Genomic DNA, 16,975 nt, shown 5'->3' on the forward strand with positions numbered 1-16,975 from the left:
ACTGATGTGTACTCCACCAACAAAAAGGAAAGAAAATTGATTGTGTTAAGTGGAGACAAGACAGCCACAAATCAGAAAGATGAAGATGGGTACAGGGAAAATGGAAATATGCGTTGGAATGTAGAAAGTTGTTGAAGGAAGTATGTCAGGGTTCTTCGTGACAATTTAAAAAAAATTCTATGCATCGTGGAAGAAATTACTTTTATTTTCATTCCTATTAACATTGCAGATACAACATTGTAAAACAACTATACCCCAATTAAAAAAAAAATTGCAGAGTAGATTCCTTAAAGAACTAATAACTATATAAGCAGCAAAATACACAAAGCAATATAATCTCCAAGACAGTTTTTGAATTTTATAAATAAATTTATTAAATATCTCATTAGTTTGGCATTTAATATATGTAAATCATTTTAGCCCTGGGTTATATACTGCTTTTGTATTTTTTTTTAACTTTTACACACCAGGTTTGATTTTTCACACATAAATTTCTTGAGAAAAAAAGATTTTTATTAATCTCCTGTAGCACTAATAGTATGCTCAACATAGAGTATGCTCTCAAAATTTTTGCTGATTTGAGCTGAATGCAGTATACCTTGTGAAAAGTGTGGCTTTGTGCCAATTACAGGGAAGATGAGAGGCTAAAAATGGTAGTTTTAAAAAAGTGATTGCTCTTCTTTAGGGCTTTAAAGTTCTAAATTTCATGGGTCACTCGAGAGGTAATGAACAAAAATAAAAGTTGGTATGATAAAGTAGAAATAGGTATAAGTTGGGGTCCTTGCCCTAAAGGAACTTAGAATCTTACCCTCCCCAAAGTGGTGTGAGAATAACATCCCACTTATAATCAGAAATATGTCCTTTGGAACTGCAAGCTGAAAATAAAAGAAGAGTTATCTTGATTTTATCTTGTTTAAATTCTTGAATTTCACTAAAAATTTTAAAAGCCTAGGCTTTTCAGTTTAGAGCATAAATAAGGCTCAGGTTAATAGGTTCACTTCTGTGTAAGCCAGTTCATTTTGTCAAAGACATATCCTATGCCCTTGCTCCGTGAAATACATGCCATTGATCAAAAGTACTAAACGTGTAATCACCCTAAATCTATTTCCAGTACTGGAAAAGTTGGTCAAAGTCCTTGATAGTTCACTAGACGTAGGACAGCAATATATAAAAACTAGATATCAAGTCTTTCAAATAGTTCTCTGTATTATTTATTTAACCCTGGTGTGATTTACTGGGGAAATGAACTTGAAACTGGAAAACGGAGGAGAATGATAATTTGGGTAGTCTCTGCTTTGTCACATCATCTCAACTAAGTATCAGTAGATTTCACTTAGTTCACTTACCTGTGGGCAGATTTTTATTTAGTGAATTAAAGGAATGTTCAAAAAACAAAGTAGTCCTGAGACTGAGCCCAACGCTGTGTTTTCCTCAGGAGATATGATGCTGAATCCTATTCATTTCTTGAGGAATGCTGTTTATATCGGTCATTAAGGATTAATACTAACCAGTCTTTAAATCAAATGAAGTCAGGGGATCTGAATGTGTAACTTCTGGCATTGTGTGGGAATTTTGGTGCTTAATTAAAATGTGACAAATTAGATGTTTTTAATGGTTTTTTGTTAAAATTAACGACATACAGAAGTCAGCTCTGGACACAAACATGTAATTTGACTTTTAAGAGAATATGAATTTACTTCTTTGGGGAACTGGGATGGACACAGGTTGCATCATTATCCTCTCATTGGAGACAGCTGTGTCATTTTACTTTTTTTAACCAGGTCTTCAGGAGATGATATGATCTTGCATTCTTTTTAATTTAATATTTGCATTCTTTATATGGAGAAACTCATAAGTGGATTAGATAGAAAAATGGTATATTGATAGAGTTGCATAAAATGTTAGTTTTTGCCCTTTACTCCTTAATTCATTCATAACATTTTAAATGTATAAGATATTTGAGTTACTTAAGCCGTCTGACTTCAACAACAAGGCAAAGCCAGTAAATGAGGGATCACATCTGTTGATAAAGTTTAGGTGTTAAAGTAGTTACTGGTAACCATCTTTTTTCCTTTAATTTATTTTTATTAGAGTGATACTTAAATATATACAAACAAAAATACATTTTCCACTAACAAAATCAGAAGTTTATAAATTACAAACAAAACTACAACACTGTTGAAGTTCAAATAAGGTAAGCTCTTTTTTGTGTGGTAAAATATATATACAATATAAAATTTGCCATTTTAACCTTTTTTTAAGTATACAGTTCATTGGCATTAATTACATTCAGAATGTTGTGCAACTGTCACCACTACTTCCAAAACTTTTTCATCACCCAAAACAGAAACTCTATACCCATTAGGCAGTAACTCCCCATTTCGCTCTCCCCCAGTCCCTGGTAACCTCTAATCTACTCTGTCCTGAAGAATTTGCCTACTTTATAGATATTTCATATAATTGTAATCGTACAATATTTGTCTTTTTATGTCTGGTTTATTTCGCTTTGCATAATGTTTTCAAGGTTCATTGATATTGTGGCATGTTTCAGAATTTCATTCCTTTTTATGGCTGAATAATAATGTTCCATTGTATGTATGTACCACATTTCTTTTATCCATTCATCTGTTGATGGACACTTGGGTTGTTTCCACATTTTGGCTATTGTTAATAATGCTGCTATGAATATTTGTGTATAAGTATCTGTTTAAGCCCCTGTTCAATTCTTTGGGGTATGTATCTAGGAGAAGAAAACTTTTACAGAAAGCTAATTGAAGAAAATATTTTCATGACCTTAGATGGGTTAAGTCTTCTTAACCAAGATCTCAAAAACATAAACCATAAAGAAAAAAAAATCATTGAATTTGCTACATTAAAATTAAGAAATTCTTTTCTAAAAAGAATATCATAGACCAAGTTAACAGTTAATAGACTGAGTTAAAGAATACTAGCAACAGGAATTGATAAGTGGAATATACAAATCAACAAGAAAATGATAGGGAACTTAATAGTTAAATGAGCGCCATAAACTAAAGATGATTCACAAAATCACCCAAATAACTAATGTGTAAATAAAGAGATACTTCTGGGCACTTAACCCAAAATACTCGTACTTCTGTCCACAAGGGGACATTGTACAAATATGTCTCTTGTAGCACTGTTTGTGGTAGCAGGAAGTTGGAATTAACCTAGTTGTGTACACTAATTGGAGAATGGATGCATCTTCTGTAACACTAGGCAGCAATTACAGGCACTTACCTAGATATACATACAGCTACATGGAAATGTCTTAAAATCTTAGTGTACTGTGAAAATCGTTTGAAATTGAACAAGATCCACAACAATATCATTTGGATAAATTAAAAATGCATATTTATTCAACGAACATCACATGTTTTTCAAGAATAAATATGTTTCCAAGTCATATACCAAGTTAAGTAAATGCCCATTATTTGTGTGGGTGCCTGTGGGTGGGTGAGTGGGATTATGGAGAATTATAGTGGAGATCAAAGATTAAGAACAGGAAAACAGGAAATTTGATGATCACTGCTTAACATTCCTGACTTTAATGTGTACTTCTAAAGTTTTCTGATTTACTCTTCTTGCTATAGACTTTGCACCTGTAGAAAAGCCTACTCCTTTAAGTAAACAATTCAAGATTTTTTGCATTTAGGCTGCAAATAAAATTTCATGGTGAAAACAATCAGAAATGACAGGAAAGGAGAAATTAAATTTCACCCAATTCCTCCAAACCACCACCAACCATCTTCACAGAACAAGGGTGTGGTAGGACAAAAGATACGTCATATCCCTGGAACCTGTGAATATTATCTTATTTGGAAAAAGGGTCTTTGCAGATGTGATTAAATTAAGTATCTTGATATGAAGAGATTATTCTAGATTATCTGGATGGGCCCTAAATCCAATGACAAGTATCCTTATAGGAGACAAAAGATTAGACACAAACACCCGCACAGAAAAGAAGGTGGTGTGAAGACAAAGGCAGAGATTGGGGTGATGTGGCCACAAGCCAAGCAATGCCAAGGGGCACCTTAGAATGGATTCTCCCCTAGAGTCTCTGTAGGTCATACGGCTGCACTGATAACCTTGATTCTAGACTTCTGGCGTCCAAAACTGTGAGAGTAAATTTCTAGTTTTAATCCACTAAATTTGTGGTATTTGTTACAGTAGCTGCAGAAAACTAATGTAGATGAATATGAAGTTGTTTTCTTGTGGTTTTAGGGCTTCTCACACAAGAGACATTGACACCCTTTGTACAAAATAGCTTCCCACAGTGTAGTGGCCCTCCTGTTTTCCCTCTTGGAAGACCTGTAGTAACCTTTTGGTCTATTAATTGTTAAGTGGTCTTTCTTTTCCCAATAGATTTCAAAAAATCTGCCCTAGCTTATCAAACAAATACTTCATGCTATAGAATTTGGCTTCAGGCTATTTCGTAGGAGAGAAATAAACACATAATTTTAGGTTTCATACTCTATTGTCAATGAACAAGTGGACATAGGCATGTTTAACTGAGTAAAATATTTCTCAGTATGAGATATTTTTTAAAATGTGTAGTTTTATATTTAACAGTACAATATACTTATAATAATTTCTATATCGTATATTAACACATATATGTGGAACCTAGAAAAATGGTACAGATGAACCGGTTTGCAGGACAGAAATAGAGACACAGATGTAGAGAACGAACGTATGGACACCAAGGGGGGAAAGTGGGGGGAGTGGGGGTGGTGGTGTGATGAATTGGGATTGACATGTATACACTGATGTGTATAAAATTGATGACTAATAAGAACCTGCTGTATAAAAATAAAATAAAATTCAAAAATAAAGTAATTTATAATTGGCACTGTATTTTACATAAGTGTATAATATAGATGCTTAAAAACAGGTTTAATTTTTAATTTTGGTGAGGGAATATGGACTTAAATAATTGAAACCTTTACAGCTGATAGTTTTCTTAAAAATTAAGTAGGGAGAGCAGTTTCTTCTTTGCTGGGATAATTGATAGAAAAGGATGTTGACAATACCTTGTAGAGTTGTTTGCATTTAAATGTCAGTCAAACAAGATATAGAACTTTAAAAGTACCATACAGATTCGTTTATTCTATTCCTCAATTTACGGCTAAGAAAAACGGAGATCCAGAGAGGATTAATCCTACAACTAGTTATTGACAGTTTTCTCTTCAAGATTTCCTTTCTGTCTAATGCTTTATTTACCACACTGACTTAATTTGGTTGTCTTTGGAGCAGGTCTTCAAATTGTTTTAGCAGAGAATAGCAACTAGTGCTATGCTTTGGTGATCTGGCAGTGGTGTGTAGGAGGCATTGAAGACAAGTGCATTATCTGGAGTTTTGGCTATGAGTAACAGAAACCTCAATTTAAATTGGCTTTAATAACGTGGTAGTTTATTATATTATATACCAAGGATCTGGAGGTATGGTAGTTCTAAGATTTGTTAATTTAGAGCTTAAAGACAAAGTGAAAGACCCAAATCCATTATTCCCTCCTTCCCTTCCTTCTCTCCCTCCTTTCTTCCCTTCTTCCTTCCTTCTCTTTGCCATCTTCAGTTCCTTTGGTTAGCACCACTTGCTATGTAGTTACTTTCAGAGGTGGAAAAACATCTCTTTTTCTCTCACACATATCTTCTTAAAAGCAGATAAGCCCCCCATTGAACTTGTCTCATAGATTATTATCTCATTGGTGATTGATTACATGCCCAGGCTGAACCAAACCCGTGGAAAGAGGATGGAATTATCACCATAGAACTAGTTGTTGAGGAGCCAGAATTACATAGTTTGAGGGGAAAGAAATGCTGTAGTAAGATTGCTAAATTAGATACAAAATTGGATCATGTATTAATAAGTAATTAAACTATAATCTTTGGAGCTATCTTCTCTACAGGACAGGGGAAACAAAAGACCAAAACAACACCGTATCATTTTTCTATATGTTAACTGGTAATGTGACAAGATTGTAAATCATCTGGGCCCTAATCAATTTTTAGTTAAATAGTTCTATTTCCTGAGAGAGTCAAATGAGCTGCAGGTGGGCTTATTAGAAATGCATGATATTAAAAGGCCACCCAATCTTATATTTTCCTTATTTCCAACTTCTGAATACTTTTTTTTTCAACAGGGATAAGTGAGATTGTCAGAGGAGATGGCAAAGGAAGAAAAAAATAATAGGACAAAAGGCCCAGTTCCAATCTATGCACATATTCCAAATTAGGCAAGTTTTTACCATATGACTTAACCTACTTCTACTGGCTGGGCTTTCCTTTTTCTTTGTTTCCTTTATATCATCTCAAAACATGAAATTCTAGTCACCCATTCTTTTCTTTCTTTGCTTAATACTCATAGTAGTTTCCTCTGTGACCTTACCATTAAAAAGGTTTTAATTTATACTTAAATTCATAAATAACATTCATAAATGTCAAGACAAAGCAATTTGATCTTTGGAGGAAATCCCCAAGTACGTGACAGCACCTAGCATGGTATATAGAACATAAGTGCTTTGTAAGTGTTATTTGAATATTAACATTTATAGTTCACTAGAATAAACTCCCTGTTGGCAGATTGTATCTTATTCACTGTTCTGTGTATAATGCCTAGCACAGTGCCTGGACTGTAGGAATTAAGTATTTGTTGAATAGTTTTTAAAACCAAATTTATTTTTAAAATGAAGAATGCGCTACAGCAGTGTTCTTCAAACTCTGGTTGCATAACCCCTAAAAGAAATTTTTTTTTAATCCCTACACTCTGCATGTTTTAAGTTGACATTTAAGTTTTGTCATAAGTTTAAATAGTTGCAAAGGATATAATTGCTAGTTTGCAAATATTGACATATTTAAATAAAACTGTTACCTCAATTTTAAAATGTATCCAACAGACTATAAATACCATAGAATTTAAAATATCATTGACTTTAAAAAGACATGAATGAACCCTTCACTATTATAATTTTTACATTGTTTCTTTTTCTCCTTTAATTTTTATTTCTATTCCCATTCTCCAACAGAATTTTACCCCAATATGGTTTTTTTAATCTTTTTTTAAAAATTGAATTTAATTTATATTTGGCTGTGTTGGGTCTTAGTTGCTGCACGCGGGCTTTCTCTAGTTGCGGTGAGCGGGGGCTACTTTTCATTGCGGTGCACGGGCTTCTCATTGCGTTGGCTTCTCTTGTTGCAGAGCACAGGCTCTAGGTGCGCGGGCTTCAGTAGTTGTGGCACAAGGGCTCAGTAGTTGTGGCTTGCCGGCTTAGTTGCTCCGTGCCATGTGGGCTCCTCCCGGACCAGGGCTCGAACCCGTGTCCCCTGCATTGGCAGATGGATTCCTAACCAGTGCACCACCAGGGAAGTACCCCCAATATGGTTTTTTTTTTTTTTTGGTTCTTCATTGTTCTACTCAGTATATTATACACTTTAAATTTTATTTTTCTTAGTATTGCCTCTACTGAAATTTTCACAAACTCATACAAAATATAAATTTCCTTAAAATCATCTATTTTTATCATTAAAATAACCTCTCTACCATGTCTTGAGATGTTCAATACCATGAGAGTTGCTAAACCAAGAGCAAAGAATCAAATAACCTCTCTTCTATTAGAATGCAACATGGCCGGTCAACTGGTTTTCTATGTCAGGTCTTCTTTAGAAAAAAAAAAAAGATGAATATTAGCTTATTTTAAATATAATTTCAGGGCATAGTTTTGCTACACATTATTCTATTCAAGTTGAAGAAAGAAGAAACTTTAAATAGGAGCAACTCAGATTTTAAACAATGTGCATTCATTACATACAAATTAGAGATATATTTATAAATATATTTCTTTTTTTTTTTTAACATCTTTACTGGAGTATAATTGCTTTACAATGGTATGTTAGTTTCTGCTTTATAACAAAGTGAATCAGTTATACATATACATATGTCCCCATATCTCTTCCCCCTTGCGTCTCCCTCCCTCCCACCCTCCCTACCCCCAATGTTGTTTTTTTTTTATAATTTTTGTTTTTGTTTTTTTTAAATTGTTAGCACCTTTTTAATTATTATTTATTAATTTTTTTTTTTTTTTTGGCTGTGTTGGGTCTTCGTTTCTGTGCGAGGGCTTCCTCTAGCTGCGGCAAGCGGGGGCCACTCTTCATCGTGGCGCGCGGGCCTCTCACTATCGCGGCCTCTCACTATCCCGGCCTCTCCCGTTGCGGAGCACAGGCTCCAGACGTGCAGGCTCAGTAGTTGTGGCTCACGGGCCTAGTTGCTCCGCGGCATGTGGGATCTTCCCAGACCAGGGCTCGAACCCGTGTCCCCTGCATTAGCAGGCAGATTCTCAACCACTGTGCCACCAGGGAAGCCCACCAATAAGTTTTTATGCTTGAAAATCTTCTACTGATCATATCGTTCATTAAAATATTAAAAATTTTTCTGTGATTTCTGGATTGAGTTGTCATTATAATTACTGATATACAGTTGATCAAAATAGCATAAACATGTTACAAATATTAGCAAATTATTTTTAAGCTAAAAAGAGTAAAATTTTACTAGGACTGCATCTTTTGAACAAGATGTGACAGAGCATATTTTTGGACTCTTGATTAAAAGAGATTTCCTGAAATCCAATATTTTGAATTATCCCCTTCTTTGACACATCAGAGACTTTTATACCTCACGGCAATGTGCCATCATAAGATTCAGGGTGTGCCTTACTGTAGGTATGCTTTACTGTTGTCAAGTTGGAGAAAGGACCACAGTGAAAGCAAAGAAGTGGGCAAGGGACCTAGCATGCTGCTTTTAAGCCTAGTGTGGTATCAGGTGGATCAGTTTTACAAAGAGTATTTACTTGAATTAAGGATCTCAAAATGAATTCCCTTGAAACTATCTGGGTCTACATATACCTTAGTAAATCCTTGTGTACCCCTAAGGCTACAGTGTGAAGATTATTATCTTAAAGGATAATAGAGAGATCATGTTAAGTGAATTGTCACAAATGTGATTAAATGGACAAGATTATTGTGATTAGCATGGATGAGCTTTTTTTTTTTTTTTTTTAATTTCTTCCTTTTCCATTCCATGTGGTTCTGGTAGGACTGTCAGTCATCCCAGAGGGATCCTGGCCTGGCCAATATTAATCCTATTACCTTGGATTCAGTAATTTGTTCTGCAACAGGTGTAACAACCAAGCAGATCAATGAAAGTTCTTCCCTGAAATTGGTATATAAACACTGAGGAAGAAAATTTAACTTTCTTTCTATTGGGAGCTGCTGAGCTGCAAAGATGTGTATCTGGAACTGTTGGCAACCAATTGAGAGTGCCTGTCTGCAGAAAGAAGGCAAGCAGAGCTACATGAAGAGGCAGGGATGCCAAACCAAGGGCCTTGTGGGGCATGGGGTTTCAGTCGTTGAGGCCCTTAGTTCCTGCAGCTCTCTTCATTCTGTGAGCTTCCCCAGTGTGCTTTTCAGCTACATGAGCCACAATTATTTTTTTTGCTTGAGTTAGAGTTGTATTTCTGGTGCTACTGAAATAATTGTATTAACACCTAAAAAAAGTAAACTCAAAGTATTTTTAAAGTATCTTTTGTAAAATGGGTAATTTGGAAAATTTTCTCTTCTAGATTGTTGGACCTTCAGATGGAAGTAGTTACATTATAGATTATTATGGAACCAGACTTACAAGACTGAGTATTACCAATGAGACATTTAGAAAAACGCAGTTATATCCATGAATATTGTTTAAAAGAAACAGTAAGTGATATGTATATGTAATCTTAATTATAGTATATTATCTGTATAAAATTATGAGAATTTGAGAACCAGGGGAAATTTAAGAGATCATCTAGTATTGTAAACCTGTCTTTTTGCTTATCAGGAAAGGCAGGTCTCTAATCTTTTTTTATTGTTTTTTAAAATTTTTATTGGAGTATAGTTGCTTTACAATGTTGTGTTAGTTTCTACTGTACAACAAAGTGAATCAGCTATACATATACATATATCCCCTCTTTTTTGGATTTCCTTCCCATTTAGGTCACCACAGAGCATTGAGTAGAGTTCCCTGTGCTATACAGTAGGTTCTCATTAGTTATCTATTTTATACATAGTATCAATAGTGTATATATGTCGATCCCAATCTCCCAATTCATCGCACCCCCCCTTCCCTCTTGGTATCCATACGTTTGTTCTCTATGTCTCTGTCTCTATTTCTGCTTAGCAAATAAGATCATCTATACCATTTTTCTAGATTCCACATAAATGCGTTAATATACGATATTTGTTTTTCTCTGTCTGACTTGCTTCACTCTGTATGACAGTCTATAGGTCCATCCATGTCTTGCAGTTCTCTAATCCTTTTTTTTTTTAACAAACAAACATTTTATTTTATTTTATTTTATTTATTTATTTATTTATTTATTTATGGCTGTGCTGGGTCTTCGTCTCTGTGCGAGGGCTTTCTCCAGTTGCGGCGAGCGGGGGCCACTCCTCATCGCGGTGCGCGGGCCTCTCACTGCCGCGGCCTCTCTTGTTGTGGAGCACAGGCTCCAGATGTGCAGGCTCAGTAATTGTGGCTCACGGGCCCAGTTGCTCCGCGGCATGTGGGATCTTCCCAGACCAGGGCTCGAACCCGTGTCCCCTGCATTAGCAGGCAGACTCTCAACCACTGCGCCACCAGGGAAGCCCCTCTAATCTTTTATAAAGCGTTTTTTAATATGCTCATTGCTCCTTCAGTTCTCAATTCAGACTGTTTCTTTGCAGTGAATATAGTTAAAGGACAAGGTTCACAAGAAAAAAATAACATCCAAGCAAAAAGATATCCCATAGTTTTATATAATGGTTATGATGAAAGTATGTGTTATAGATGATAAAGCATATCTTTTCTACTGTCCATCCTTCTTAGGGTCAGTATGATCCTTAAACCTCCTTCTCTTCTCTTTTCCTAAACCTGAAAGTTGATAGAGTTTCAACCCTGAACTACTATAAGTACTTATTTTAACCTGAAGTTTGGCCCTGCCCACGAGAATTATTAATTGGCTTTAGAACTGTCTAGCAGCTTTCAGGGAAGGCAGAGAGGAACATAGGCTGAATGTTTTGGCCACAGTCATAATCCTAGGATTTTTAGTTGACTGTATCTCAGAGAGTGCTTCTAGAGTCCAGGAAGGGACTAGACATTCATTTTCTATGTTTAATGTATAAATAGGATATGAAGTATAATTTTGCCCTTAGGGTAGATTTTTTTTCTTTTCTCACAGTAAAATTATGGGATATGCTTTATAGTTATTGCCATGAGAGTTGAATGGTGACAGGCCCTTCCTGTTAAGATCTGAGGAATTTATTCAACTCATTGTCCAAAAAGTTTTTCAGATCTTTTCTTACAAACTATAAGAGTCTCTGTGTTTAAAATTGAAATGAAGCATAGAGATCCATCTGCCTCTTCTTACTAGGGAAGAAATTAAGACCTAAGGAAGTTGAGACTAAGGTACACAATTAATCAGTGCAAAACTGAATCTAGAACCTAGGTCTTCTGTGCATTCCACTGGTTGTTCTCTTCTACCCACCCACCCCCCCCCGCCCCACTAACTGCTTTGTTTTTTATTAAGTATCTTCATTTTGGAAATTGTTACTGCTACTTTATGAGAAGGGTTGTGTAGTTTTACATAACCTTATTTTCACACTGTAAATTGTTGTTTCTCTTTTTAAAGTATATAGGTTGTTTTAAAACTATAATGTATAAAAAATAAGCAAATGTAATTTAAAAAACAATATCTGTAGCCTATTATATAAACATTTAATTAGGATTCCAGACTCAAATTTAAAATTTAAAACTAGAAGGGCCCATTGAGAAGGCATATCTCTGCATTGTCATTCATATAATCTCCTACAATACATACAGAAGTGCTCCCAGTGTAAGAAAAAGTGTCTTGAATAAATGAAGCATTAATATGTGCATCTATAAAAACCTCATTGGATTCTTTTAAAAGATTGTGTTTTAACATACTTCTTTTTTCTGTTTTAGGATTTGGGCCTCCTTGATTTTAATAGAGAACTCTCAGTGTGTAGATTTCCAGATTTTCCTTTTTCCATCTTCACATACCACTTTACGGATTCTGTTTAATTTTTTGTTGTTGCTGATGTTTTTGTTTTGTTGTCTTCGTTAAAAACATATTATTCTGAGATTTATTTAATAGAACTTTGAGATTTATATGATAATAGAGTCTTTCTTAGGCTACTGTCTCTATGAGATAGATAGCTTATTACTCTGATATTAATGTGTTTTCCAAAGGCAAGTTGCCACTTGTCCTTTTCGCTTCTGAAAAATAAAAGTATGACTTACTCACATTTTTAGTGCTTTATTATTAAGAAAATCGTCTTAAATGTTGAATGTTGCTGTCTTCTGCATTTTGGTCCTTCAAAGCAGTTAATCCATGGTGCGAACAAATACCATCTATATTGCCTGGGGCTGCAGTCTTGTATATGACAACCCACTTGTTTTTTGGAGCTTTCAGATCTCTTTGCCTTGGTATCCAGGGAGCTAAAGATCATCAGGGAGCCTGAAACCTTGAGGCAACGCAGATACTCTTGGCATTGATTCAGGGCTCTGAAGTGTGAACTTTCTCCTTTTTGCTTTGGGAGTGATGCACTAGCTTTTGGTGGACCAGATGCTGACTCATCTAGCTCAGTGCAGTTATATTTGAAGCTGGATGGACAAGGTAGGAACACCAACCAGATGATTAATGTCTTCCATCTGTTAGCACTGCCTGGCAGATGCCGGCACAAGTGTCTTAAGTGATGCACCAGTGTCTGGAGGAAGCAGCACCTATACGTTAGCACTAGTTTTTCTTGCCGTGTTTAGAAGGGTTTTAAGAAGATGGAAATACATGAAATGTTATGTCTCCAAAATACTGTCATACTCTTACTTTAGTAACAGGCATACCAATTTCAAAATTACTGGGATCTGGGCTTTTCAAAAGTAAAAACCATAATTTTTCATCACTCATTTCACTCAAAAATGTACAGTATAGTACAGTTAGCTTCATAGTATGTTAGTCATTCAGTAACAGCTTCTCCAGTTGATGGGAGATTATTAAGTATTGATATAAGAAGTGAATTTGGATTGATTCCTAATATACACCAGGAAGGGTCTCTGATTTGTTCATTAATGAAAATGCTGAGTGTCTATCATTTGGGAGGCACTGTTCTAGGTTCTAGGATGCAGCAGTGGACAAAACACTAACATCTCTGTCCTTAAGGAGCTTATATTTCCTTGGGATCCACTTTTTCACAGTGATATTTTTGGCCTCAGTTAAGCTAGATGCCCGTTTTCTAGTATACCCTAGTTCATTTTGGTTGCCGACAGTGCTTTGAAGTTTACTTCAGGATCACCTAAGCTCAGATTTAAAAGTCTTTAAGTTTCCACAGCTATGTAACTTCAGTTACATGAGAAATACCTGCAGTCATATCTTGAAACGAATCTTGCTTCCTATGTAATTGTTACAGTTACCTTGACCAGGTGGGAAGTCTGTTTCCAAGCAGGTGCTTCTCAAAAGTATTTATTCAAATAAGCTGTACTCTGAAAGAGTTGTTGGTAAAATCTAGAAATAAAGTCCCTTCACGGTACACTCTTAAACCTTTAGACTTAATTTTCACTATAATTTCCTAAATTCCTAAAAATGCTTTCGTTTTTCCAATTTGTGTAATTCCCTGTTGCCTAATACATGTAATTCTTTTACAGATAGTTTTTCTGTGTCTTATTATTTATTTGTTAGGGGAATGCACTTAAAGCATGTGAATACAGGTTTGTTTTTTTTTTTTTTTTTCAGTTTCATGGAGCACTATATTATTATGGCTATTTGTTAGTAGTGTGTGTAGGAATTATATGTTAAGGCCTCTGTATGAGATGTTTCATATGATAACCCTGATTTTAGAACAGTGGCCAAAATTGTAAGATGGATTAGCTCAGTCATTCCTGGGATTACTCCTAAACCCTCTAGAGTAAAATGGAAAGGATTCTTTCAATTCTATAGAAACAGTTAGTGTTCTACAGAAGCATTTATAAATGGTACTACTTTAGCCTGAAAGGATTAATACAATTTCCAGAAGTACCTCTTTACCCAGGAAGATTTCTTACCTCCACTGTATTAAACTAAAGGACCTCTTTAAAATTTCAGAGATTCTGTTATGTCTACGGCCAGCATTTGTTCATGGGACCACTAGGACTCTAAGAAATATTAGTTTGGGGGTATGTTTTGTTTTTGTTTTGTTTTACAAAAACTTTCTGTGTCTTCTTCCCTTATTTTAACCTAGATGCTTAAGGCTAAGTTAAGTATTATTATACTGATGGGTAACTAGGAAGCTAAAATAGATAGAAACTAGCAAAAAAGAAAGGTTAGTTCTTAAAAAGTGCAAGTCTAAGATGTTGGTTCCTCTTTCTCATTCAAATACCTTAAATGTAGATATTCCCCAGGGTTCTGGCACCTTCCTTCTTCCTTTCTCTCATTAAATCAGCATCCATTTTGCTTTTTTCTATTTACAAAATTAATACAAGCTTAATGCATAAATTTTGGGGAAACACCAAAAAGTACAAAGAAAAAAAATTTATTCCACAGCTCTAAGATAACAATGTTAATATTTTAATGTATGTCCTAGTAGTTTTTCCATGCATGTATTTTCATTTTTCTTCACAAAAATGATATATTTTCCATACTGTTTTGTAGCCTGCTTCTTCACATTGTAAATATTTTTCTATTTCAATAATCTTTTACAAAATTATTTTTAATGGCTGCTGAGTATTCCATGTCTGTATCATCATTTATGTAATGATAAATAATGTTATGTGGTATTTAACTTATTTTAATAAATGAACAATGTACATTTCTGATTTTTTTCTCTAGAATTGTCATTCTTAGTCAAAAAGTAATCATATATTAAAGTTTTTGATACATACATACAGTCTTAGTTAACCAGGGTAATAGAGAAAGAATGAAATATAATAGCCCAAACCCAAACAAAACCACAGTCAACTCTTAATTATTCCAGTGCAGATTAACTGCGGATAAAATGCTGCAGGGACCTGCAACTACCCCTTGCTCTGCAGTTAGACCACTGCTTATCAATGCTGTTTCCTGCTCCTCACATCCCACAGGCTGGAGAAGAAAAACCAAAGTTTGAGAACAGGATAGCAGCTAGAGAAAGGATGCTGGCTGTGGGTATTGGGGAATGATAGCGTATCTGTTAGTTTGCACAGAGTGTCAAATAGTTGAATTATCTAACTGCCGTCTTCTAGATGAGAGGAGGAGTGCTTTAAGGAGTACATAGGCAGCTCATTCATAATGGTATTTATTCTGAGCTGCTGAGAGGGAAAGAGGGAGGTAAATTTGGAAAATTAGAAAAGTTGCTGATTAGAAATGAATAAAAATTCTATACAGCACTGAGTACCCAATGGAGTCCTGGAATAGTACATTTGTAGTTGAGTTAATCATCATGGTACTCATTCCCATATCTTTTAAAATAGAGCCTAATATCTTAATTCTTAGTAAATGTAGCAGTGCTCTTAAAGCTAGTCATTGTCTGATGAAGAAACATTGGTATTTACTATCTTAGAAAATAGATTTTTAAAGAAAAATATTTATTAAAAAATTAAGGCTTAAAATCTTAAATTTTCAAGATTTGAACTTGTTAAAATTTCCTTTTACTGCTCTTCATGTACACAATGTTAAGTTCTATAGAGTCTTCCTAAAGAGTCACTATCATTATCCCCACTTTACAGATAAGTAAATTGAGTCCCACAAAGATTGAGTCACTTGCCCAAAGGTCATGAAATAAGTGGTGAAGCTAGGATTTAAACCCAGGTCTATTAACTGCTATACTCCTGCATTGTGATAGTTAGAATCATCTCATTCTTTGAAATATACTGCTAATGATTGTGTACCAGAGATTTTTTTTTAGTATGTTGTTTAATGTTTTCAGTGAAGATGGAATTATCTGCCTATACTGAGTCTTTTTACTTAACAAATAGTTTGCTGGTTTAAAAAGAAAAGAAGAATTTATTTATTCAAACTTCTCAACTTTACATCATGCAAATGCCAAAATGTTTTATGAATATTAAAATGAGACTATGATAGAGCAGTGATTATTGTCAAAACCTAAAGACTTTTCTGCTGTTACCTCATCTGACATTTGCAGCACTTTCTAGACCAACGTCTGATTATGTTTGTGTGACAAGAGGAGAGATGTTAGGTAGGACCATACTGTCATGCTCTGCTTCGTCTTGCTGAGGTCAAATGAAGCTAGAGACACCTGTGGGTGGTGGGATTGCAGGTGATTTTTATTTGGTTTTTCTTTCAGTTTATCTGAACTTTCTAATTTTTCCACAATAAACATGCATGTATTTGACACCATAAATAATAGTATGGGTAAATTAGAACAAAGAGCCCAAGAAAATTTTATTCTCCCCTGCCCTCCCCTTCAAGATACACTTATCCCAATCATTTCTGACATGATTCTAACTTTAAAGGATAGATGCATTTAAAAGAAAAAGGCAGATCTAACACATGTTATCAAAGGTTTTTCATCCAAGCAGCACAGTTTGATGGGAAAAGCACAGACTTCGGAATCACACCTGAGTTTGTCTCCTGTCTTTGCCACTTGTTTTGTTACTGTAACAGTTCTGAGCCCCTCTGTCTTCATATAAATGGGTATAATAATATCAGTTAATGTTGAGAGGTTAAGATGACATAGATAATAGTCACCATTTATTAAACATTTTAAAGGAATGGAATGATGGCATTAGGCATTGAGGAGTGCCATCTGGAATTTACAAGGGGTTCCTCATACCATCTGGGATTTGCAAGGGGTTCCTCACACTGGGGCTGTAGTGCGGTTACACCTTCAGTAAAATTCCAGTGGACTCAAAAAAATTCCTTTTACAGAAGGAAGGTAGGATGTGTTCTTCAGACATTGTTTACCTA

The 16,975-nt window shown here is 35.0% G+C and overlaps 1 protein-coding gene across 6 annotated transcripts in view; it reads left to right on the forward strand.

The window, feature by feature from the left end:
• Positions 1-16,975, forward strand: part of TM2D1 (TM2 domain containing 1) — a 138,123-nt gene that overhangs the window by 38,756 nt on the left and 82,392 nt on the right. The window contains exons 6-7 of one of the 6 annotated variants that reach the window (XM_061186498.1): positions 9,632-9,761; positions 12,025-12,111. The exons of 1 other annotated variant lie outside the window; for it this stretch is intronic. In XM_061186498.1, coding sequence (XP_061042481.1) covers positions 9,632-9,742 — 111 coding nt within the window. In that variant the 3' untranslated portion in view covers positions 9,743-9,761; positions 12,025-12,111. Of the gene's footprint in view, positions 1-2,091; positions 2,157-6,160; positions 6,237-9,631; positions 9,762-12,024; positions 12,229-16,975 lie in introns of those variants that run through there. 4 more of the 6 variants (XR_009700523.1, XM_061186497.1, XM_061186499.1 and 1 more) reach the window with 4 other exon arrangements.

The sequence above is a fragment of the Eubalaena glacialis genome, chromosome 3 (assembly GCF_028564815.1).
Source record: "Eubalaena glacialis isolate mEubGla1 chromosome 3, mEubGla1.1.hap2.+ XY, whole genome shotgun sequence".
In the NCBI taxonomy this organism is placed as follows: domain Eukaryota; kingdom Metazoa; phylum Chordata; class Mammalia; order Artiodactyla; family Balaenidae; genus Eubalaena; species Eubalaena glacialis.